Source organism: Daktulosphaira vitifoliae, unplaced genomic scaffold, assembly GCF_025091365.1.
Source record: "Daktulosphaira vitifoliae isolate Bord-2020 unplaced genomic scaffold, ASM2509136v1 Scaffold_3, whole genome shotgun sequence".
Taxonomy (NCBI): Eukaryota; Metazoa; Arthropoda; class Insecta; order Hemiptera; family Phylloxeridae; genus Daktulosphaira; species Daktulosphaira vitifoliae.
The window spans coordinates 40,101,387-40,129,307 of NW_026099574.1; the positions used below are offsets into that span (position 1 = coordinate 40,101,387).

General features: G+C 23.8%; 2 protein-coding genes across 4 annotated transcripts in view; both read left to right on the forward strand.

Annotated features, from left to right (window-relative positions):
* Positions 1–759: 759 nt before the first annotated feature.
* Positions 760–9,680, forward strand: LOC126903188 (ufm1-specific protease 2). 3 transcript variants are annotated; one of them, XM_050681239.1, is made up of 10 exons: positions 760–910; positions 1,002–1,211; positions 1,272–1,505; positions 3,451–3,652; positions 4,525–4,764; positions 4,856–5,008; positions 8,723–8,849; positions 8,913–9,166; positions 9,226–9,448; positions 9,539–9,680. In XM_050681239.1, exons 1-9 carry the CDS (start codon positions 863–865, stop codon positions 9,432–9,434), a joined length of 1,677 nt encoding a protein of 558 aa, XP_050537196.1. In that variant the 5' UTR covers positions 760–862; the 3' UTR covers positions 9,435–9,448; positions 9,539–9,680. The 3 variants fall into 3 exon arrangements, with proteins under 3 accessions (XP_050537196.1, XP_050537195.1, XP_050537197.1); XM_050681240.1 differs by lacking the exon at positions 9,539–9,680 and having other exon boundaries at positions 874–910; positions 1,002–1,056; positions 1,118–1,211; positions 9,226–9,522; XM_050681238.1 differs by lacking the exon at positions 9,539–9,680 and having other exon boundaries at positions 761–910; positions 9,226–9,522.
* Positions 9,681–11,382: 1,702 nt separating this feature from the next.
* Positions 11,383–27,921, forward strand: part of LOC126903183 (G-protein coupled receptor GRL101-like) — an 87,449-nt gene continuing 70,910 nt past the window's right edge. Inside the window, exon 1 of the mRNA XM_050681230.1 lies at positions 11,383–12,004. The gene's annotated coding sequence lies outside the window, so the exon portion shown is untranslated. The remainder of the gene's footprint in view (positions 12,005–27,921) is intronic.

A 27,921-nucleotide genomic window follows, 5' to 3' on the forward strand; every position in this document is an offset into this window, starting at 1 on the left:
CAACATATATCATTACAAACTTGATAAAATAATCCAATTAAGAAAAACTAACAGGATCATGCGATTAAAATATTTTAATTTATAGAATATCGATCGACAAATTTAACTTGGAAAATGTTAAACTGTTATTAATTAATTTCAACTCTAACAATAATCTAAATTTATTAATAATAAAAATGGCTGATAGTGAATCTTTTAAAAAAATTTTAGTAAGGGTAGTAGCAGTATGTTGTAGGTTTGAAGGTAACATGTCTGATAAATATATCTTATAAAGTATTTTTTTTCAAGGCACTACCAGATTAAATAATTGATAAATTTATGTCATTGAATAATAGTACTGTAGATATATAAATAAATTAATTAGAAAATATTTTAAGAATTGAAAAAAATTCAAATTTGTGTTACAACTTATCTCTTATTTCAGGTTAAATGTAACAAAAAAAAAATTGTATAAATACTTCTTTTTAATTATTTGATTATTACTAGAAGCTCAAAATGTTTATTATAAAAGTAGACAACATTATCTATTTTTATTAAAAAATATTCGAGTTATATTTATTTAACAAAATATCACTATGAATATAAAAAGTATTACATTCAGCTGTAATACTGGTCACCCCTACGGTCTACTCCATTTACCAATTTAAAATAATTTTTTCTAATCAACAACTGACTTGTTATCAGTATTTTTAATGTTATGAATGTGATATGATTTGCTTATATGATATTTAATGATAACAATGAACATTCAGCAGGTTGTCAGCGTACTATTATCTTTCATTAAATTGAGGTGACGTGTGTGTAGTATAAAACGATTTTTTTTAATGAATAGTTTATAAGACTTTAAAATTTCTCGCTTAAAATGAATACAGAATATCGAGAAGTTATTATTTGTAATGAAGTTTTAGAGGTATAGTAAAAAGATAATCTTTTAAATGTTACATTTTGTCTTTTATTTTAATATTTTTTTTTGGTTTTTAATTAATTTTTGTGTAACACAGCGCCTAAAAGAAAATGAGTTCAATAAAATGGATGAAATTTATTTGTTGGGAACTAGTAATGTTGAAAAAACTATTAAACGATATTATATAATTGGATTTATTGATTCTTCTTTTAGTATAAATAATAATTATCCTTACAACATTACAATAAATGGAGCTGCAGGCAACTCTGAACGTTTAGAAACTATACAAGAGTACTTTTCAAATAATGTAACATTTCATTTTTTTTTTAATTTAACCTAACTTATTGTAATAAAAATTTATTTTAAGAATCAATTGTCTTCTGAGGAAATACTTTATTTGAATTTTAATAACTCAAAGCCAAAATTATGGATGTTTTCAAAGAGTGGAAATTTTGAAGCTGAAGAAATAAATTTTAAAGTCCAGACTAAAAATGATTTGTATAAAGAATTATTTTACTTTCGAATACAAATGAAATTTGAATTAGATCAAAATATTGAAGGCCATAGCTCATCTTATATTTCAAATTTATTGGACAAAAAGGTAGATACTAGAAATCCATCAATACACTTTATTTATTTTTAGGGTTAACCAAAATTAAATAAGCATACAATTAAGGTAAAAGATCAGGAAAGTATGAGAAAATATTAAAATATAGTGTATAATGTATAAAATTTACTGTAAAATTTGTTAAACATATTTTTTTTATTGTTTACTCTCTTTAATTTGATGTCTGGCAAAGTATTTTTTCTTAGACTTTTTTATTTGGAATTTTATAATATACCACATTGTGTTATAAAACTGCTAGGCGCTGGTAAGAATGCATTTTCTAGGGGACAATTTTAATAATTGTCTGTTTCATTAAGTTATGGTAATCAATTAATTGATTAAATCAATTAATTTTCAATAATTAAAAAATAATAAGTTTTTCATACTTCTATTTCCCAAACTGATCATGCTACAGAGAGTAGTGGTCCTCTGTAGCATGTTGGGGAGTCAAAGATGGTTCTTGGCTAGGCCAATAATAGACGGGATGGGTATTATGCCGGATTACACATGAAAACAGATACTACCAAAGACAGAATCACTAATAAATCATCCATTTAGGTATCCAATTAACTTGTAAATTAATAATAATAATTATAAATGCTATAAAATAAAAATTGAAATATTAAACAAGTGTTTATGATACTTGTAATGTGTCAAAAGTTATTTATAATTATATATTTTAGTAAGATTTTAAGTCATGTTAATACTGTAATTAACATATTATTTATTAATAGTGTTAAAAACTTAGTTTAAAATTATAATAGACAAGAAAATACCCAGTAATATTCTTATTGTTTTAATTAGGGATCAAAATGTCTAATTGAAAAATATTCTTCAAAAGAACTTTTTCATAGTCTTTGAAAAATTAAGTTTTTTGAAAAATCTAATCTTCCTAATTAATTTAAAAATATATATTACCAATTTTTTAAATATTTTTACTCAAAGTTTCACGAATTTGTGTTCACAAGTTATTCTCTAGCAAATCTTGTAAGAAAACTCAAAATTTATTGATTTTAAGTCTTGAGTTCCTAAACAAGATTTGTGATTTGTCCATATTTTTAATTTGACTTTAATCTCAATATTACAAAAAATAAATACTAATTTTTAAGCTATGAAACATGTTAATTTTTAACGGCAAATCTTAGTGTTAATTTAATTTTTTTAGGAATTAGGAGAAGCAGATTTTGTAACTGACTTTCTCACATAAAACTATACAAAATAATTAATGGTTACATATGGTTTATAAATGCTAATTTCAAAGTTACATCATTTTCAAATTAAATTAACATAATTTTTTCTTTAATTAACACATTCTGAAATTCTATAATTGATATATTAGTTGTTTTTTTTTTTAATAGAAATAGTTTTATAATTATACATTTTTAATAAATTATTTTAATTATCATTTAATTTAAATAATTATATTAATAAAACAAATATAGTCTTATAATTTATCAATTATAAAGCTATATTTGATGCTTAACTAAATATTATAATTTTTTTTTAAGTTTTTCTAAAATTTTCATTGAATTTTATTTTGAAAATGTAAAATTAACCTTTTAATTACAAATATATTTTTCATAAAAAAAAGTTCTTTATTTCTATTTTATTTTTTTGCAAAGTACATTTTATTAGGAAATACTCCCTGTGGATAGGGGATAAGAATACTTCCATGGCCCCTCTGCCAGTCGTAAGAGGCGATTAATGAGGTATACGTCAGGTAGACAGCCAGCATAAAATTTTTGTCAAAATGTATGAGGAGTACTGAACAATTGCTGACCCCAAGTAGTTGGGATTAAGGCGAGGAAAAAGAAGAAGACATTTATTTAGGAAATATTGATCCCTAGTTTAAATTAGTAATAATTTTCATAGCTTAGTCCTAAAATATAAATATCTTATAAGAAAAAACGTTTATACTTAATATTAAATGTACTTTTAGGTTGGTGCAAAACCGATTTTTTATTTTAAGGAGTCTAAACATTACTTAAGTAATTCAGATGAGGATAAAGTCATTGGTGATATCCAGTTAGAAAATAGTGTTGATTATAAAATCATTAATGTTAATGTCTATCAAAATTTATCTACTGCCCCTAATGAAAATGAAGACATATCTGATTTCCCTATCATTCATCAAACAAATGGTATTTATAATCATTCATATTTTCATAACTTGTATACTTTGTACAACTTAAAATAGGAATACACCTCTGGAACGTATCGAAATGATTAGAATTTTAATACTTTAACCTTCTATGATAAATTACTTACTTTGATTGACCGCCAACTGTTGGCTATGTACATTCATAATCTTGGATTTTCTTCGCTGTAATTCATAGGTATAAAATTATAGTGCGTGTGTCAAGGACAAGTTTTTATACACTGCTTCAATTTCATACTAATTTAATTCACATTTAATAAAAATCTTACGAAAATCAAATTATTAGACAGTTAGATATAGATATTGTGTGAAAAGTGATTAGAAATAATATTTTTTTGAGAAAAGTGACTACATTATGAAAAATGTTACCTCTAGTTTCTTTAGTGACTTTAGTATTAGTCGTGGAATTTATAAAAAAAGACTTTTTATTAAAAATTTGTTATTAAACAATTAGGTTGGATATTAATAATTATTTATTGAAATATCTTTTCAAATAGTTTATTACACTTTTATATTATAAATTAATATTATTATATGAATTATTTTAACTCAATATATTAGTATATCAGTAAATTTTGTGTGAGTTGAATATGTATCGCCAAGGAATTATGTTTTATGTATTCCATAAACGGACAAAACCTAATACAGGATTTTATTCTATGCGATGTGCTCTTATAGAATATTTTTTGTTCTCTAAAATTAATAATGAAAAAGACTTGTTAATTCATTTAATATTCTTTGTAAACTTATATTATTTTACTATTCATTATTTGGGTAGTATACTCTAAAATTGTACAGAGTATAGCATTTCAATAAAAAAATTAGCCAAATTTTCCAATTGTACATTTTTTTTAGAGCCATATGATGAAAAAATTATTTGTTGTCAACTTGATGGTATGTGTGTAATAAGTAAAAGGACCTCCTTTAGAAATGCATATGAAATACTTAAAAATTGTATTAAAAAGAATGCAGAAGTTATTTATTCATTTTTACTGTCCAATTCTAGAGATTTACCTGCTGTGCATCATTTTGCTCCAAAAGAATTATGCCATTTTGTTACTATTGTTTGTTCTCATAACCAAATTGATTCCTATAGTAAGTAAAATTTACTTTAAAATTTTTTATTTATTGCCAATAAATTATGTGATTTAAATACTTATTTGAAAGTTAATTATTTACATTTTAGGTAATTTACGTAAAACTTTACATAATGCATTTAAATTGTCAATGACTAGACCATTTTTTCGTGTGTCAAATGCTTATTTATTTGATGCAAAACCAATGACTGATGAAGATGGGTTATTAACTAATGTTCATGAAGGTTTAACTCCATCTGGAAGTAAGATTTAATAAAATAATAAACATCATGTATTTAACTTGAAAAATTCATGACGTTTTTCATTAGTAAAAGAAATATTATATCATATTGATTATAAATGTCATAATTGATTAGTTAATTTTACTAAATTGATTCTTATACTTATTTACTAAATATTTGACAATGAGTATTTTGGTTTTATCTACTAAAAACTAAAGAAAATATTGATTATCAAATATTTTAGCTTCGATGCGAAGCTAAGAAGATATTAATTTTACTATGATGTGTTTTTTTTGTATCTATTACCACGTTTTCTCATCTCTAATTTAATCAATTTTTTTCAATAATATGTTAAAAGATCACAAATCGTATCTAGTCAAAGACATTACTCTCAAAAATTGAAAAATTTCTTTAGTTCCCCGTAAATGTGTAAATCTCTATAAAAATTACAAAATTAAAAATCATTATTTTTCGACATTTTTTCAATTTCTTTTACTTAAACTTTTTGAAAAATAAATGAATAGAAACAATGTTTTTTTTTATAAATACATTTGATATTTACCTATCATTTAATATAATTTTTTTTGTAAATCTGACCTTTCACCTGCCCACAGTGGGGGCAAGTATATACGTATATATCTTAAATTAAAGCTTATGTAATATACTTTAATGTAAAAAAAAAAAAAATTTTAACTTTATTTTGTTTTCATGGAGAAAATGGCTACTGTATGCTATTTTTGTGTTAAATTTTCGATTTTGTATTCCATTTTATTTTAAAATACTTTACAAAGGAATTTGAGTTGGAAAATTTTTTTTAACTCATTTAGATTCAATAACTTCAATGAATATCAAGGACCCCATCACTGTAATCTCCCGTCGTATGAAGAAATTTCTTGTTCATATTAAAATTGTTTAATTTTGATGTTAATTGTGATGTTTTTTGTTGCTCTCATTTATTTTGTCAGCTCCCACTTAACCAACTTTTTTTTAACGATACATCAAATGATTACAACTATTATCTAGTTAAAGATATTACCCTCAAAATTGAAAAAAAATCCCCTTTATCAAATAAAAAGTGGGTTAACCAGTTTTTTTTATAAAGACAATTAAAATCAATCATTTCTAACATTTTAAAGTATTTATTGCCGAATTAGGTTTGATATGATAATAGATTTCAACTAAAAAATTAAATAATTTTTCTTTGTAATTTATTAATTTTTTAATTCTATTTGTATGTAACTATTTGTATGTTATAGCATTATAAAGTTAAAAATGTAAAAAATAAAATCGAGAATTTTCACACAAAAATAGCATTTGGTAACTATTTTCACCGTGAAGACAAAATAAAGTCCGAAATTTTTTTTCCATAATAAAGTATATTACATTATCTTTAATTTAAGATATATATAAAAGTGTCAGAGTTACCAGAACACTTTTAAAAGTTAAGTTGAAAAAGTTGTTATTTTAAATCCCCCCTGCTCACAGGGTAAAGGGTCAAATTTATAAAAAAATATACCAAAGACATTATGCATCTATATAAAAAAAAATTACATTGATTTAGTAATTTTTAAATAGTTTTGGTAGTATTAAGTAAAAAAAATTTAAAAAATTAGCGATTTTTAAATTTGTAATTTTTTTGGAGATTTTTGGAAATTTTTTCAATTTTTGAGGGTAATGTTTTCAGCGCCCTGAAGCAATACCTCACGGTAGTTCCAGGGCGTCCAACACTATGTTGACCGTGTTGAAAAAAAAATAAAAGGGTAATGTGTTCAACTAGATACCATTTGTGATCTTTTGACATTTTGTTGAAAGAAATTGGTTCAGTGAGAGCTGAGAAAAAGTGGTAACAGACACAAAAAAAAAAAACACATTACAGTAAAACTAATACCTTCTCAGCTTCGTATCGAAGCTAAAAGTGATTTTTAGTATCACCTGAATTTAACAATGATTTTTTACAATTTTAATCAAATTTTATAATACGCTCAATTGAGTAGATTTTTTTAACAACTTTTTGTTTGGTGTTTTTAGTAAATCATTAAAATTTACATTTTCCGTTATTTTACATTTTACATGTTCTGCATATTTCAATTAAATCTTTATAAACATCAAAAGTTACTTAGAAATGAAATTCATTTTAAATTCATTCAAGTGATTTATAACAATAAAATAAAGTGATAGAAAAAGTCAAATATCAGATTTGAAAATAATGTGAAAAGTATACTTTTGATCCAGATGAAAGTTCCTTGTAGACAAATGTATTTATTCATGAGTAAAAAAAATTTTTTTATAAAGTATTGCATCAAGCCCATTAATTTTTATACATGTTTCTCATAGAAGTAACAAAATATACTACTTTATCATTTGTTAGTATTTCTTCGAAAAAAATTACAATATTAAATTATTAAATATTAATTTTGTACTATATTTAATTGCGATATAAAATATTATTCATAAATTATACTTTTCTAAGAACTACTAATCAGGATATCATTGAGAAAACAGGAGTTGATGTTGCTTTTGTAATGATGTACTAATTTCTTAAAATTAAAAACTATCTACAGATTTGCATCGAAGCGTTTCTTATGACAATGATTAAAATCACTGTTAGATATCATCTATACTTGTCTCAAAAATTCCATGTCCATACTGAGCCACGACTCCATTGTGCTATCATTTTTTTTTGTTTTTTATGTATTATTGTAAATATAAAAACATAGGAAATGTCATGCATTAAAATACATATATTTTTTTTATGTGTTTTATCACTAAAACACATAATCCCATGATTAGATCACTTTGATTGGGTTTAATGGTTTAGCCCAAGTAAATTTAAAGTGTCATTTTAAATATGTTATTCAATTAATTTTTTAAAATACATTTTTTAAAAATATTGATCGTTTTGAGTATTTATTGGTTGTAGAACTAGTCTTCTTTTACTACATTATATTTTTTTAATTATAGACAAATGCTTAAATGAGCATAATAGTTTTTCTGTTTTTACACACATCTTTTGACCTAGATAATTTAGTAACATTAGTTTTTAATTTATTTAAATAATAATGTTAAATTGAATTGTATTGTGTATTTAGGAAGCAATGGGAAACCATTACACTTAAAAATTTTCCCAAGATATACCAATCCAAGATATATTCAATCCAGGTTGGTGTTAACCAACCTTATGGTTGTAAAAAATGTGCATTTTTATACTTTATTATAAATATAAGTACAATTTTGAAAAAGCATTTTTTATCAAAAATTACATATTTATATTATAAAATTTCTAATTTATTATAAAAATTGTGTTATGGGTTCCTAATGACTATCTAATTGTATTCATAAAATAATTTTTGGTATTATTTAGTTTTCTATATTTTTCTATTTATTACTTTTTTAAATCATCTCTTGTATCTTATGGTAACATACATAATACTAGTTTATAAATTAAAGTTGTAACAATTATAATAAAAAACAGTTATGAACAAAAAGAAGTCATTTAAATTTTAAAGTAGGTACTTTATTTGTGAAAAACATCTCTCATTTGTGCCATTCTTTTATAAATTTCTAAATGTGCCCTTGTTTATAGAACATTGATAGTAATTTTTTAAAGAATATTTTTAAATTGGATTAAGTTGAAATTTGTCTAACATATCAATAAATAATGTTAACTGCTCAATTTTTCAAAATATTATTATACTCTAGATTTTTATTATTTAATGTTGGTTATATTTTTTTTAGTAAAAAATGGAGAGATATCTTTAGTTCAGGGTATTTATACATACTATCATTATGGTCATGGTGGTTTTAATGATCATCAATGGGGATGTGCTTATAGATCTTTACAAACTTTATACTCCTGGTTCAAGTAAAATTGTTTTTTTTTCATTCTACTATAATTGCTTGATTAATGAGAATATATTATTTTTAGATGGCAAGGATGGACAAATAAACCTGTACCTTCTATAACATGTATCCAACAAACTTTGGTTGATATGGGGGATAAACCTAAGCAATTTGTTGGCTCTAAAAATTGGATTGGGTCGATGGAAGTATCATATGTGCTTGATTCCCAATTAGGAGTTACATGTCGAATTATGTCTTTGCGTCAAGGAGATACTTTGAATTCAGTATGTCTTGAATTAGCAGAACATTTTAGTAGACATGGAACTCCTGTCATGATTGGTAAACATTTTGTTATTTAAACTAAAACAAATATTAAGCTAATTCAGCTTAATTTATAGGTGGTGGTGTACTTGCTCACACTATTCTAGGAGTAGATATCAATGAAGAACGAGGAGAGGCTAAATTCTTAGTCCTAGATCCACATTATACAGGAACAGATAATTTAAAAAGTGTTCATGGTAAAGGCGTATTTTGGAAAGATGCTTCATTTTGGAAAAAAGATGCTTTTTATAATTTATGTTTGCCATTAAAATTTAATGGCATATAATGCAGATTTGTAAAGTAACTATGTAGTCATATTTTGTTTACTGAAATGATGACAACATTAAAGTTCAATTATCAATTTTTTTTTATGATTTTGTGTATTTTTAGTAGATGTGTCAAAGTTAAATGAGCGCTATTCTCTCAGTTTTCCCTACTAGTTTTTTAATTTTTTACTAACCAGATACTTTTTTTTGACAATAATTTGTTTTGATATTATCATAATGATTAATGTTCAGAGCCAATACCTCTTAATTTTATAAAATAATTTTTTATGTTTTAATTTAAAGTATGGTTACTCAATTAGGTAATCGTTTACAAAAAAATATTCAACTACTTCTTTTTTAGTAAATCATAAATTTTTTTGTTGTTATTATTATTTGTTAATAAAACTATATGTTTAGTTATTAACTTTAGAGCTTTATCTGAAGAAAATAACTTCATCTAATTAATACTATATTTTTAGTGCAATAATTTTTGATACAATATTCTTATAATCTTTCTTATTTCTTAGTCAAGTGCAAATATACTAACTCGGACATAATACTATCAATATTATAAATCCATACTTATTATTATTATTATTGTCGATAAATTCTTCTTCGCATAATTTGATTGTTACAATTTTTCTTTCATACGACCTTGTGAGTTACATCATCGTCATCTATTTAAGGCAATGCCTTGTCATTGAAGGCACTCCTCTTTGATAGACGGCAAATTCTTTAGTGAGTAAGTTATGTAAGATTGTAAAAAAAAATTGCTGAATATATTCAAAGATTAACATGAATATAGACATAGTCAATATTTTAGCATATTGAAAACTAAATATTGATATATTTTATAACAATGAAATATGAATACAAAATTTAAAGATATAAATATGAATTTGATTCGATTTACATTCATTAGATGATTATTTAAATTATAGCACTTGTTCTAATAATTTAACTATGTACCATGACAGTGGCGCCATGCCATATTTTATGATATAAAAATTCACTGAGACAATACCACTAAATTTTTTTTACCTCTTTTTGTTCATTACTTGTTATTAAAGTACATTTTCCATTAAGTTATGGGCATTTATCAGAAGAAATGTACCCTAATATGTTTAAAATTAGCCATAAGTGATCAATTTTAAGTGACCAAATATATATTAATTATTTTATTGAACACTTTATATATATATAGGGTGTTCAGTAAGTAAGGAAACAGGTTACAATAAGAACGATAGATACCCATTTCCTTACTTACTGAACACTATAAATAGGAATCAGTACCACTGTATAATAGTATTAAAACAAAACAAAAAAATGTAATAATTAGTAAATTTGGAAAAATATTTAAACATTTTTCATTTATATAAATTTTATTAACAAAATATTTTAATAAAATTATTGAATTATGGTTGATTATAACTTAAGAAGTCACTATTGGCATAAGGTAAAGAGAGTTAGATTTTAAAACTGTTTTTTAAGGGACCCCTCTATTGACTATATATAGTGAGTACTAAAACTAATATTATTTTGTTTCTTTGACTTAAAAAATCATGTTTAACAAATGTATAACTTACATTCTAAAACATGTTTGGGAAAGTTTGAATTTGAATTACTTATTATTTTGGCGAAACTTATTCTTTCATTCCAGTTTACTCTAGTAAATAAATATCATCATTTTTAACGATGGTGCTTGGCTATCATTTATTAAATTGTTTTATTTTAAAATATACATTTTCATTGGGTTTCTCTTAGTTATAAACAAAAATTTAATATTGTTTGTGTTGTCAATAAGACTTATTTATTTAACATGACTCATTCAAATTTGTTAAATCCTATTAACTTTAAAATAAATTAATCTATTGGGATAACTCATAATTTAACTAATTACATTTTGAATAGTTTATTAGAATGGAGTTTATTATTCGTTTACAGTTGATCAATATTATAGTAGGTATAATAGAATGCTCAGTTTACTTGGTAATTTGCCAATGACAATAATAATAATAGCATATAGAATACTGAAAATACACTAATTGCTTTTAATGTGTTAACGCAACAGGCTTTACGAAGGCCAAGTCTATATTAATACGTTAAGTTAATGATCACTGTAGATTGTAAAGCTCATCTCGAATTATATTGGATTAGGAAAACTTACTTTAGCCCAATAGAAAAGAGTACACTCACAAGCCTACAAGTTAGTAGTTAAATGTGCGGAAAATCGTATAACATTTTTGTTGTGAAAAGCACACTCATCAAAACGATCAAATCAGATGTAAATAAATATACAAAAAAAAATATATATAATACTAATTATTTTGTGTATATCACGTCAAATTCGTAGTGGGATGACTGTTATTGTAGGAATTAGAAAAAGCGGCAGTTGATTTTTAGGCGCCGTCGCGGTAGTACAATATTTTCATTGCTAGGCGGTTGCCGGTGAATCGCCGCTATTGTTACCGTGCGACGGTCTCGCTAAGTGAAAACTACCCCGAGCACATTTCATTCCGTTTTAGTGATACCGCGTGGACGATTCGAGTGCGTCAATCGTGTCACTCAAGTAACCGTTTTTACACATGCGGTAAGTAATTAGAAATTACATTTTATTACTCATTGAGGTAATAAAATGTTTTTAAATGATTCAATTTATTGATGAAACAGAAATTTAACCTACAATGTTAACAAAAACGTCTAAATTAAATTTAATTGGTAAATTATGACAGCAAATTTTTTGTCATAAATTTTAATTTGATCAGTTTTTCAGATAACGTGAAAATAAAAATATTCTATAACGGTTTTTTTATACCATTTATGTTTCTAAGTAAAACGACGTTAAGAATTTTTCTTATGTCCTATTACATTTTTATTTTTAATTGTTTTAGGTAAAAACGTTATATTATTATATAATTGTTTATATAACCTTTAATAACTGTCAGCTATAAAAATTAACTTTTTAATCTAAGATTTTACTCTTACTAATCAAGTAGAACAATTAATTAAACATTTTTTTGACTAAAAAGCAAGAGAATTGTTTTTTACGTGTAACTTGAACCACAGTTAATGGCCTTTCCAAACTGTCAAGTGAAGGATTATTTTATAATGCATTTAAAATATATATATTAAGCGCAAAAGCCATTAATAGTATAAACCACAAAGACATTAAGTTTTGTAAATAGCAATATTAAGATACATGACCAAAAATATTAAAATAACCGCTATATACAAATAAATAATTTATTTTATTAAACTATAATATAGTTATAGATAAAGTCAAAAATTCTATAAAGAGTAGGAAAACAAGTTAAAAAAGAAGCAATATTATAGTTAGCTGGACTGAGTAGTTTTTAATTCTTTCCCCATAATTTATATCCATCTCGGAATTATTTTTGATATTGGGATACATTTATTTTTTCCTGTTATATATATAAATAATTTTGTTTTCATTTTTTTGGTTACATATGTAACTTCATTTATTTGTTATAAAATATTTTTATGTTCATCCCTCGTTATAGGGGTTAAAATAAAGTCTGGATTTTTTTTTAAATAAAAACATACATATTTAACTAGCTTATAAAATAAAAAATTATGTAATTAAGAAAAAGACTGGTCGTAAAAAGCCTTTAAACCAGTATTTCAGAAATTATCATTTTTATACTTAGGAGTAGCGCGGGTGGACTATGCGTTATAAATATACACCAGTACAAGCTGTGTACTCACCGCGCTACATACCCACTCTATGTATTAAATAAATAATAACTCAATAAGTACTTATGCTGAAATTTTTATCAACAATTTTTGTGAGGAAAATGCTCTAAAAAATAATATTTTTTTAATTTAAATTTATTATTTTATTTTTAATATTAAAAAGAAATTAGAAAACATATTGTAACATAGTATAAGAATGCAATATTTGTTAAAAAAAGAAATTAAAACGAAATTATCAAAAGTTACAAGAGTTATAGGTTATATATTTTCTATTTTGTGTATTTTTATCAAATATGGATTATATTGGCCATTAAAGTTATATAATTATAACATCATTGTAATTAGTTTAATATATCATTTTTTGGATTATATGGAACAATATCGGATTATATATAAATAAAATAAAATTTCTATTTCATACATAAACCTCGAGTTCCCAGCTACGTTAGTATTTAAGTTTATTCTTCTAGTGTGCATTTTGTCTTTTAAATAAATTTTTTAATTTATTTAGTAAAGTAGAATTCAGAAAAACAATAAAAACTTAAAAACAAAATAGTTTTGTTAAAAATTATAATAATTACCTTAAAATTTTTTAAAGAGCTTATAAACTATTAAAAGTACAATTTTTATTGTTAATTAGGAGCAAGTAGGCCTTTCCCGTTGATAGCAATATTCTTATCTTAAATGAAGTGATAATCAAAAAAAAAAAAAGAAGAAAAGGTCCAAAATATAAAATTGTTTAGATTTTTTTACTGTGGCCGAATCATTAAAAATCATGACTACGCAACTATTTGATCGTTAATGTGGATCAGTGCCGGTGCAAAGTCGAGAAAAACAGGATATGTATCCCTGGGCCCAAGTTGTATAACAGAGGCCCACATATAACAGTAGCGTTGTTAAGGTTTTGCTTTTAGAGATGCACATAAGAAAAATGCTATTACTCCCTCCAAACGACAAAAAAATTACTGGAAATATCTATCCCACTTCAACCCTTTCACTCCTGGCACATAAATCTCGTAATTATGATTTACCCCGATCCAACAAAACCTAGCACCAGCAATGATGTGGATGGATAATTATCTTTCACTTTATAAGTTTCTTATTCTTTTTAACTTTTCCCCTGATATCTTTTATCTAATTTTAATATTCAGCTACAAAATACGCTGTATTAAGTATAAAGTATGTATTAAATAACTGTATGGAATTAAATTACTTATGTACGCTATTCTAAGTTAAAGAAAATACGCATATGTTTTGAAATATAATCGCAAATTCTAATTTAATTAGCGTGGCGTTTATTAAGAATAAGAAGGTTTATATATAGAACGTACACACAAATTACAGAATACATTAACAACACCGGTGCATAAATAAATGTTTTAAAATAATTAATATTTTGTCCTTTAATTATTTTTGTTACTTATATTTGTTAAAAATTATTTTTCTGTTTTCAAAATCAAATCAGATATAAAGTTTATTAAAATAGTCAAATCGTTTAGAAAATTTAGTTTTCAACTCTTATATGCAGGTGTCTTAATCTGTTCTGTCAAATTCTATAACTTTTGATCCACTGAATACATCATTTTGCTACTTTTCTTTTTTAAATCATGTTAGAGTATAGAACTATAATAATACAAAAATTAATTTTTTTTTAAACGAGAAGTGTTATAACAACCAAAATAGCCATCTTTATAGATTAAATATTTAGAAAATTTTCAAAATAGCTGTTTTAAAGCTATTTTTACAAAAAAAAAAATAAAATGTTATGGGTTGATAATAATTATAGAATGAGTAATTATTGAGTTACACAAATTTTAATACAAAGAGTAGGTGTGTAGTAACGCTAGTGGAGTATACGTTATACGTATAACTATACTTACCTACGCTATATACCCACTGTATGTATTAAAATTCTTGTAACTCAATAATTACTCATTCTATAATTTTTATTAATCAATTTATCAATTTTATAAAAAAATTGTTAATCATTGGCTATTGTAAACTTTTAAAAAAATTTAAAATTAAAAAAAAAAGATATTATAAAAACAAATAATTTAAAATATGAATTAAACCTAGTATAATAATGCAATAAACGTTAAAAAATACAGCTTTTTAGCTAATTATTAATTATATCAAAAATAAACTTTTGATAATTTTATATATAGAACTTGTAAGTTAAATCAATGTCACACTCGGATGTATATATTATTTTAACTGATTAATTGAATTTTACTTTTTAAAAAATTAAGAAACACTAACAAGACCAGTGTAAATGTGTTAACAAGATTAAATTCTTTAACAATATTATTATTAAATACTTTTTATAAATATATACTAATTTAAAGTAATCTGGTAACAAAAGAAATAAATAATGATAGATTTTAGATCTTAATTACTATAACAGTTAAATAGTATAAGTATAAAAGATAACAAATAAATGATATCTTTTTTGTAATTAGGTCACACATAATTAATAATTATTACAATATATACTCTTAAAGTAGTATTAAAAAAGCATTACATTTTTGTTATTTTTTGTACAGGTGTTTCCATTGTTAACTATTTTTTTGTCAATTAATTATCTGAGATTTAAAAAATCGATTAAACCTATCATATATTCAAAATAAGTTTAGGAATGTTTGGAGGTTCAAACCCTTCTATTACAATTTTTTTTTATTCAGGAAAATTATACTAAAAATAATGAAGTGGAATTTTATGTATAAAACACCTCCATTACTCTATACCTACACTTCTAAACTAAGAAAGTATAGATAAAGAAGTTATTTTGGGGTTCAATTCCTATATATTTCCAAAATTTCAACTGGAAGTCAAATAACAATAAAAAAAAACCCAGCACAGGGGGATCGCGGCACAGTGGTGACGTGGCATAGTTGGATAAGTATTATGATATCTGACAGTGATTAAAATCACTATCAAAAAAAATGCTTCGATGCAAATCTTTAGATAGTGTATAATTTTAAAAAATTGGTGGATTATACCAAAAGCAACATAATCTGCTAGTTCTTTATTAATATCCTGATTAAGATAAAGTATGCCGAATGAAAAAGGGATTATTAAAAAATATTATTTCTCATAAAAAAATTACATTGATCAATACACTTTTCAATAAGTTATAGCATAATAAAGTTAAAAATGTAAAATACAAAATCGAAAATTTTCACACAATAATAGCATTTGGTAGCCATTTTCACCGTGAAGACAAAATAAAGTCCGAAATTTTTTTTTTCACGATAAAGTATATTATATTAGCTTTAATTTAAGATATATATAAAAGTGTCAGACCTTCCGGAACATTTTCAAAATTTAAGTTGAAAAAGTTGTCATTTTGAATCCCCCCCTGTAGGTAGGTAAAAAGTCAGATTTATAAAAAAAATATACCAACTGATAGGTAAAGACATCATGCATCTATAAAAAAAAAATTATATTGATCCATACATTTTTTAAAATGTAATAGCATTATAAAGTTAAAAATATAAAAATGAATTTTTTTACAAAAATCGTATTTTTTTTATAAACTTTGATGTCTGTTTTCACCATGAAGATAAAATAAAGTCCGAAATTTTTTCTTTCCATAATAAAGTATATTACATTAGCTTTAATTTAAGATATATATAAAAGTGTCAGACTTTCCGGAACACTTTCAAAATTTAAGTTGAAAAAGTTCTACTTTCTACATGCATTTTTTAGATTTGAACCCCCCTCGTATATAGGGAAATGGTCGGATTTAAAAAAACAGTATGTCAAATAAAAAATGTATATAAATACTACTCCTCATGAAAAAATTGTACTGATCCATACATTTTTCAAAAAGTTATAGCATAATAAAGTTAAAAATGTAAAATACAAAATCGAAAATTTTCACACAAAAAAAGCATTCGGTAGCCATTTTCACCGTGAAGATAAAATAAAGTCCGAAATTTTTTTTTTCACGATAAAGTATATTACATTAGCTTTATATTAAGATATATATAAAAGTGTCAGACCTTTCGGAACAATTTCAAAAGTTAAGTTGAAAAAGTTAATTTTTTTTGAAAAAGTTGTCATTTTAAATCCCCCCTTGTGGGCAGGTTAAGGGTTAAATTTATGAAAAAAATATACCAAATGAAAGGTAATGATATTATGCATCTATATAAAAAAGAATTATATTGATATGTTCATTTTTGAAAAAGTTATGGCAGTTTTAAGTAAAAAAAATTGAAAAAATTTCGAAAATTAGCGATTTTTAAATTTGTAATTTTTTTGGAGGTTTCCCCCATTTACGGGGAACGAGGGAATTTTTTTCAATTTTTAAGGGTAATGTCTTCGACTAGATACGATTTGTGATCTTTTGACGTATCATTGAAAGAAATCGGTTCGGTGAGAGCTGAGAAAAAGTGGTAACAGACACAAAAAAAAAAAAACATCTTAGTAAAACCAATACCTTCTCAGCTTCGCATCGAAGCTAAAATAATACAGACGTTTAAACAACAAGTTAAATATTATATATTTAATATATATTAAATAATTAATATATATTATATTAATATATAAATTATTATATTTTATATAATGGGTTATATATTACTATAAAATATACTATACTATTGTTTATAACAATCTTATTTTTCTTTTTCTCCCATCCTAACTAATTGGAGCCTGCTACCTGTATCCTAAACCTCCACTTGACACAATATCCCAAGTCATCTATACACACAGTATTAATCCTCATATCAAACCCAAAAGCATCCAACCACATCTTTGTCGATTTTCCTTTTATTCCTCCAACGTTCATTTCAATATCCGTTGTTACAATTTCCAACTTCTTTCGCCTCATAACATGATCAAACCATTTGTCATTTTTTTATGATTATTATTTTTTTATCTTATTCTTTTCAATAAGAAAAAAGGATATTTTTCAAAATAGTAATTCGTTATTTTACAAACGAGTTGTATAGCCGTGTAAAGCAGACACATATTTAAAACATTTCCTCCAATAAAATTAGATATTAGATACAAATATAATAACTAGGGTTGGGTTTTTGACCAGTCGAAATTTTAAATTATTCTTGTTTAAACGTATGTAATTTGTCATTTTAAATAGTTTTGTATGTCCCTTTTGATTATTAATTACACTTTGCTAATTTGGTAGTTAATGATTTTATTTAATTTCATAAGAATTTTTTTATTCTTCTGAACTATGCCAATAACATTTTCATACTAATATAGTGACTATAGTTCTATATAGAATGATCAGTAAGTTAGGAAGCAGGTAAATTGTTACAAAAAATGAGAACAATAGATACTCGTTTCTTTACTTACTGTATATGTTTGAGGTACATGGAATATTTAAAGAAAAAATGGTGTAGTTTTGCAATTCCTGTGAGGTTTGATTATTTCGTTTTCAATAATTTCCTACTACAGTTAAAAGGTATGTTTATCACTCAGAGAATTTTACTTCATTCGAAGGAAATGATTGAAAACAAAATGAATTAAGTATGAAAAAATTTGTTGTATACCGCAGTATGCGTTTTTAAGGAGCTTACCTGTATGCTTTTGTATTAAAAACAACCATTGTTTCTAGATATGATTTTCTGTAAGAGCCGTGTAATAAAATTGATACACATAAGGAAAACTTTGCCGCCCCTACAAGAATACCAAATTAACATAGTCTCTTGTATAAGTTACCAATAGTATCACCATAGGCTAACGTGACTTAAAATTAATATTAATATATTAATTCCAAACCTAAATTAGTAACTAAATCTGTGATAGTAAATACTTTTTTAACAAAATGTAATTATTCATATATTAAACCATGATGTATAATATTAACAATTATTATATATATGATAATTTATAGGTAATCAATAAATTTGACCTTTGAATATATTTAAAATCGTATACATAAGATAGAAAGTTAAAAAAATTATAATTTATGTATTCTAGAACATGATTAGTTTAAAAGAAAGGACATATTTCTTATTAATCTCTTAAAACTAATGGTATAATTATATTATAATATATAAATAACGCCAATTGCCAAGAACAGTAACAATATTCAAAAATTTACTTTTTTACACCAAGGATAAAAAACATATTAAAAAATCTTGATAAGGATTAATTGGCCATTAAATAATCTAATATTATCGNTTGTAAGATTAGTTTTTTCGTGCAAAACGGTAACAAGTACAAGATTTTTTTCAATTTCAGGTAATAATATATATATATATAATTGATATTTCATATTATATATATATATATATAATATGAAATATCAATTATATATATATATATTATTACCTGAAATTGAAAAAAATCTTGTACTTGTTACCGTTTTGCACGAAAAAACTAATCTTACAAGTAACCTACATATTTCTTGATAATTAAATTTTCAAAAATAGTATAATAATATTATATTGTTATAATATAAGAATGTTTCGTTTGCGTCGTCGATTGTTTTTATATTTTCTTTCGATTAAAATTATACCTTACTTGTTTTAACGAAAATTCGTTAAACGATTTAAAATAATGGCAATATAGTGTTATAAGTAATTTTACTGTAACAAAAAAAGATAAATTTATGTAAGACTATTACTATATATTATTTATATATTCATTAGACATAATAACTTATTAAAAACGAATCTTGATATTTGGTTAAGCATTGGTGGACATTTGATTTCTGTTCACGTTTTTTTTTTTAATGCCTTAGTGTATCCAAATTGCCTATTGTTAGCGCCGTTTGAAAAGTGTATCTAGTTAACAAATGTTAACTCAACTATTTCGTACACGTGTTCAATATAAGCTATCGTTAATTTTTACCTCCTTTTACCTTTTTTTTTTTGTTGTTATAAAAATGTTTCAGTGGTGGTTTCATTAGTTTCATCATTTGATTCACACTTCTATCGATTAACTTTGTGTAGCAATACAAACGAGAATTATCCTGAAATATGTTAGACCCTGATGATATATTGTTTAAGTATCTACTTTTAGTGTTACAGTAATTTAGTAGGAAATTTGAAGTAAATTTAATGTATAGATCTTTAGAATTTATATTAGCTTTTGTCTATCAAAGAAGTATTTAAACTATTTGAATGTATGTAAAACATTTAACACCACAACTGATAATTTAACAGTTAATTAAAATAGTTAATAATAAATCAATACTTATAATTAATAATGTAAAGCATATAGTATATTTTTAAATATATGTTTTAAAAAGCAGTCTATTTAGCTTATAACGTGACGCAAAATACTGAGGTTTGATACCATAGCATTGTCCTATGTTTTCCTATTCTTTGTCAATAGCTTTTTTAAGTTTTTGACATTACTCGAAAAAAAAACAATTTTACTGAAGAGGCAAAATACAACCCATAATATTACATTATTTATTTCAGTTATTATAAGCCCATTATATCTTTCATGCCAATAGAATAAGAAAATTAATAATAATAACAAATTTAATTAATTTCAATTGAAAACAAATTTTTAAGTATATTTTTTTGTTTTATTCAATACAAAACTAACAATCAGTAAAATGACTCTGAAAGAAATTTTACTTCATCCGTGCGTACTTGTTATTTACACGCACTGTATTTTTTAACTTATATTATGTAACAAATGCTTTAATTTAAAATATGCTAAAGGTAGCAGTATTTTCGAAAAATGTTTGAAAAAGTAAAATTTTTGTACGACAGCTGTTATTTTGAATCCTCCGCTATTAGAAGGAAAGGGATTAGATTTTTTAAAAAAATTATATAAAATGAAAAAAAAAGATCTAAATTTTTTATAAAAAAAAATTACAAAATATCGAAGTTTACCAGTTTTAAATTTTTTTTTGGGTGATTTCTACCATCTACGGAGAACAAGGAAAAATATTTTAATTGTTGAGGGTAACGTCTTCAACTATATATGATTTGTGATCTTTTAACGTATCGTTGAGAAAATCGGTCCAGTGAAAGCTAAGAAATATAGTGATAGACTTAAAAAAAACGCGTCATTGTAAAATTGATACCTTCTCAGCTTAAAATCGTACTAACGAATGATATCTAGCCGTGTGACAGAGGTAGAACATGTTACATAACTCATTTGTTTTATCTAGAATTTTAAGCTCAATACTTGACAGGTTACTGAAGATAATAGTACCCAATTTTTCAATGCGCAGTGAAAGAAATAGGAGCTATTAACTTGTTAACGTAGAATTTTGGCTTTGTGATAAGGCTAGGGAGTGACAATATCAACATTATTTTGTCTTAAACTAGAAACCTATGATTTAGTTGAACTTATAAGTGACAAGAAAATTTTGTTCAGAAATAGACTTATAAAAAAAAAAAATAGAGTTTTTCATATCTTTAATTTTTTAAAATCACTCTATGATTGAAATAGCACAAAATTTGGAGAATGACCCACAGATGTATATTTATCACATATACTCCATCCTCGTATATCTCCATTTTACTCACTATTTGTAATAAAATGCTTGTTACACAACAATTACTAATTTAATTTTTATAACTACTTTGATTTTATAATACTGATGTCAGCAAATATCTATTTCGATAGTGATAATATACTATTATTACTTCTCATTTAGATAACCGGCGTGGAATTTTTTTATTGGTAGCTACTAGAATAAATAATTTATGGGCTATCATAACAGATTATTGCTGTTACCGTGGTAGCATTAATATCGGTTGTACTGCTACCAGTATATAAAACCAAATTAATGACAAATTTTTACTTGGGATTCAAATCTTTAAACAATTTGTAATTGGCGAACGGTTGATCGGTTAAAAAGAATTGTAAAACATATTTGTAATTTTTTCTATCATATATATATATATTTATTACAGAATGAAATATACAACGATAAAAATACTTATATTTGTAATTATTGAAAATTAAAAAGTATGTCTAAGAATTATGATAGTGTAGTTTTTAATTTGATTAATTTAATAATTAGCTTGAGTCTTCAGTCAGTAATGTTGTTCAATAATATTACTTGAAGATAAATAATAATCATAGTGAATTTTAAAATATGTTGTATTCTTTATGATTTACTGATTGTTAAACTTCTTTTTATTATTTGAAAACTATGTTTGGTTGTTAATTGTTTTGTAGTAAAATTTCAATTCTAATTTATTTAGTGTTTACTTTTGAAATTTCTAAATTTTTATATTCTACTTTCTAGTAGTGCTATAAACTACACACGTATCTCACAGTTATTAAAGTTAATTAATGGCAGTAAAAATTAATAACTTTCAAAGTTTTATCTTAAATATATTCTGTATGTTGAAATTAATATTATTGTTTATTTTAATTTTATATATAGAACTGAAGAGCTTTTAACTGAAATTAACGTTTATAACTACAGAAAATATAGATATTTTTATGGTTCATGTTAATTTGAAATAGCTACTTCTTAAAATGTTTTAGCTTAATTTTTATACTGTTTACTATATACGATTATTTTTGTTCTTTTTATAGTTTTTGAAATTTTGGTGTAATGGATTAAAATCTTAAAATACTTCCAAACATGCAATTCACTCCTACACTTCATAACAATACCTATCTGATAAAATACATTTTTAGTTAATGTATTCAAATATAATTTTAGTTATTAAGTTTATACCCAGTAATAAAAGAATTTGACACGAAGCTTAATCGGAACTTATTGAATGTATTTCTTAATAACAGATATTATTTTAACATTTATGCAATTGTTTTATTAACTTTTTTTTTCGTAAAATTTGTTGATGTCAATAAGTATACCAGAATTCACTACGTAAAACCTATCATAGAAAATTTGATTTCATTATTATACTTATAATTGGACACAGTTTATGTAAATTTCAGATAAATATAGGGTTTCAATTTATAAATAATTGTATTAAGACTTTTGTACTACAATGGTTTAATTTTATCATCAACTTACATTGCTCAGTTTTCCTTTGAACTTGTAGATAAAGATTTAACTGCTCTTACATTATCTCCTTTATATTAAATTTATCTCGTGTTGTTATTACTTTGATGCTTGCCATTGATTACAAAGGAAAGTTTTACTATACTATTTTATCCTACTGAGTTGAATTTGATTTTACTGTTCAGCATTAATAGTTGTTACAGATAAATTAATGAATTTTTACGTATAAAAATTTTTTCGAAATTAAGTAAATATATTATTATTGATTTCACCATATTCAGTACAAATGAATAATAATGAGCAAAATTTTCAATATTAAATTTTAATCGTTTTTTTTCGCGATAACCTCGCAGTATATAGGGTGATTTTTTTATCATAACCCACTCAATTACTTACAGAATAATAATAATTAAAAATTTTTTTTTTATTATTATCTTTAGTTATAAATTATTCTTGAATTATTAACTATGTAATACTTTTTAAGTTCATCCCTTANTATCTTTAGTTACACATTATTCTTGAATTATTAACTATGTAATACTTTTTAAGTTCATCCCTTATGCCTGGTAAGGGTGTCAACTTTGTTTTTTTAAATGGCAACACATATTTTTAATTTAATAAAATTTTTGAGTTTTTAATTCAATAATAAATGGTATTTGAATTTTAAATAAAACTTAATTTGTTTATTAGATATAAACATTTAAAGTTTCAAATTTTTGAGTTAATATATAGGTATAATACACAAGGGATTACAAATACAGGTAGCTAATTGGTTTTTTATGACATCGATATTAGCAGGTACACAGCATTGTTATTATCAATGATAGTAAGGTACATTGTTGTGAGTTTATAAATACACTAACTGATAATACAAAAAGTATATCTATTGATAGTCATAATTGATAATAAACAATCCGTGACTGTGATAGCAATATCATAAAAAACCAATTAGCTACCTGTATTTGTAATCCCTTGTGTATTATACCTATATATTAACTCAAAAATTTGAAACTTTAAATGTTTATATCTAATAAACAAATTAAGTTATATTAAAAATTCAAATGCCATTTACTATTGAATTAAAAACTCAAACATTTTATTAAATTAAAAATACGTGTTACCATTTAAAAAAACAAAGTTGACACTCTTACCAGGCATAAGGGATGAACTTAAAAAGTATTACATAGTTATCTGGGTGTAATATCTGAGAGTGATCACTCTTTGTTTACACAGTTATTCCTATTTTCAAATAAATTTATTTAGGAATTTATAGATAAAATAACGATTAAAATAAGCCATTTTGTCTCTCATATGTAGAATTACGTTTTTTAAATTTTTTAAAATTATCTATAAAAAATCTAAAAATTCTGCCAGGAAACATAAAATTCAGTAAATAATTATGTTCTAATATACTCTAAAGATATCTAATTTTTGGGTATTTTATTTTATAAATTATTATTAGAAAATTTTTAACTCATAAATTATAGAACGTGGTTCATATAAACGTTATAAAATTATGGTTTCTACTGAAATTGAGATTTTAGTTGACAGCGATTTATTTGTATGGTAATAGAAGTTTTATTTGTTTTCAACGTGCGTGTTATGAATTTTATTACTTAAAAAGCTTAAACCTTAAGGTAAGCTTAAATTTTTGACTAAAACTATAAAATTTAATTAATTATTTTAATATTTAATTTTTACCCCATATAAACTCCCTGTCCAGTTAAGTCAATGTTTTTAATGTAGTCTAAAAATATAAAAATCGTTAAAAATACTACAGTGTAATGGCTCTGATTAGATTAAAAGTTATTAGATTTATCATATCTTTGTGACTAATTCTGTATGTTGCTGTTGAAAAGTTGACACACTTATAAGGTATTTAGAATGAATTTATAAAAATTTAATTGACAATAAATTAAGAATAATATATTACTAAAAATTCCAAAAAAAATATCAATAATATTTTTTATTTGTGAGTAATTAACTGGTTTATAATAAGTCTTAGAATAGCAACCTTCTTTTTATCAATGAGAACATATAAGGTTATTAGCTTATTTTGTAGAAAATTATCTAATTGAGAAAATAACTGGTCAATAACAATTTTTAATCCAGTATTTTGTTAATTATTAACACTTTTGAAAAAAAGAAGAATGCGATAGAATAATGTTTTCAAATGAAGATTGTATATTTTTCAAAATATGGAGATTATTTGAGTTTTTATAAGAAACATTCAAAATTTAGTATTATTTAATAATAGTGATAGTAACTAATGGTATTATAAATGTTTAAACTTATAATAATCACGATTTAATAATTGATAATAATTAGTTATCAGACTTAATATTAAATTGAAATTATAATAAATGTTTAATGCTCTCTTGTTAAATTAGATTAAGTTCAGTATGGGTAAGTTGACGAATGCGGATACACGACCTATTTAGTATTTCTCAAAATTAAGTACACATAACAATGCATTTTTAGTAACATAAAAGCCGCTTGTAGTATTTTTTGTTACTCACTAATAACTAATTTTTTAACACAAATGTTGATATTGGTAACTAGATAAATTTTTGAACTTTCTGTCTTTAATATTCTAAAATAATTATTTGGTAGTACCTAATAATTCATAAGAGATCATTTTTTTTTATAATACTATGGATTCATAGTTGATCGATCGTTATTATCTTACCTTAAGGTTGGTGAAAGATAAAAAAAATAGTAACTTTTAGATAAATCTATATTTTGTCTTTTATATTGAAAGAGTTTTTTTTAGCTCTTTTCTTACAAATATGATTAATGGGTCAATAATGTGTTATTGATTAAAATTAATATTCATGAAAATTTATATCACTACATTAAATCATTAATAATTTTAGGAATACTGGTCTAAAAATTATTAAACACCAATAATTTTCATGATTGGATCATTTACATTAAATTGATATTCTTCAACGACATAACAAATAAAGGTCGAAAATACTTCATGATTGATAAATTGTAATAACATGTAACTAAATGAAATAACAAAAAAAATTATCCATATTATTTTTGATTAATTAAATGGTTTACAATAACAAAATCACTCTATTTATAACATAAGTATTTATTTAAAAAATATTTAAATACACTTTGAGGTATTTGTTGTTGGCTAACCATGTCTTATCAAATTATTTATTTTCCAGTCCTTTTCTTATAAATATGATTAATAATGTATCATAAATATACACCAATACGAGCTAAACCAAACCCAACCCAACCGTGTTCAATCGATTACTCAATGCTTTTAACTGAATAAGGATTTGTCTTAAAATAGTTATCGAGTCATTAATTATTATTATTATAAGAAAAGTGCTAAAAACTGGATAATTAAAAGTTTAAAAAAATTAAGAGTAAAAAAAATTTTTATTAAAAAAAAAAAAGTTAGAACATTATAACTATTCGGAATTCTGAGTACTTATAATTTCATTGAATATAAAAAAATATTTTTTGAAACACTATTTCATTTGTTTATTTATAAATTTTGTTCTGTTTTTGTTGTTAAAAAGTGGTAATATAGGTGTCATTTCAAGTTAATAAAAAATGAAATACTATATATGATCTGGTATTTATTATTCTGATATGTATATGATTGAAAATTGAAATTTGAAATTTAAAAATAATGTAAAAAAAGTATTAATGTTTATATAATAGACAAAAATTTAAATCTTAATCATAACTTTTTTTGCTTTAAAGATTATTATTATTTTTATCATTACTTAAAACTCTATATTTTTATGTATTCATATTTCCGAAAAAACACCTAATTTAGTAGTAACGTCTAATTAGCAAGAAAAAATTATTGATAAGTTCCGGTATTGGCAACGTGTGAAGTATTACATCAGTACTGGCAACCAACCAATGGCTAGCCCGTACTAGGGTTGTATCTTATCTAAGCACTGATTCAGTATTGGTGGTCAGTACTTGGATACTATTGCTGGAAATTACCGTAGTCCACTGCATTGTTCTAGTACTGATGGCTTAATTGGGTACTTTTTAAAGTAATTTATAACTATTGACGGCAGGTATTAAGTACAAAAAAATTGTTGAACTAGTTTAATTGTGTTATTTTACAAAATATTAAGTTACAATTAATAAAAATATAAAATAAACTAACATATTTTTCACATTTAAAGAAGATACATTAATAATAATATTGACTTATATGGTAGATTAAATATTATTTATATAGCTCTTAATAAACTTTAGTGGAGCTAATTTAATTTGTACTTTTTATATATAAAATTGTCGACAAAAAAGTTTTACTTTAAAATGTAATATGTGACTTTATTTCATGGTTTTACAAAAGTAATTCTGTACATTCTTTAATTAAATCGTTTAAAATATATTTTATAAAGTTTTTCTTACATTATTATAAAACGTATGTGTAGCTGGTACATCCACGCAACCTAGTTAATATTTCTTTTTCAACATTAAGTTGCACTTCTTATTTTACAATCCATTTTTATAATACATTATTATATAATTCTGTCATACTTCTAAATTAGCTGCTTATAAAGATTACATAAATTATTTATAATAGCTTTATTTTTGCATTTATGAAATTTGGTTTAAAAGCCTAATCGTATTAAAATATGTTTACTAAGTAAAGTTTTTAATTTTTCACGTTTATATTTAACGAAACTTATTATTTAACTATGAATTACTATCTAAAACATTAATTGTTAATTGCGTGACCGAGTAATTTCGATTCGTGTATTAATACTACGAAAGTAATATAACATACTGAATAATTGTAGAACACGAACAATGATTTAATCAAATAATTGAACTTATGTGTTTTTTTATAAAATAGTTATTATTTTCCTAATGGT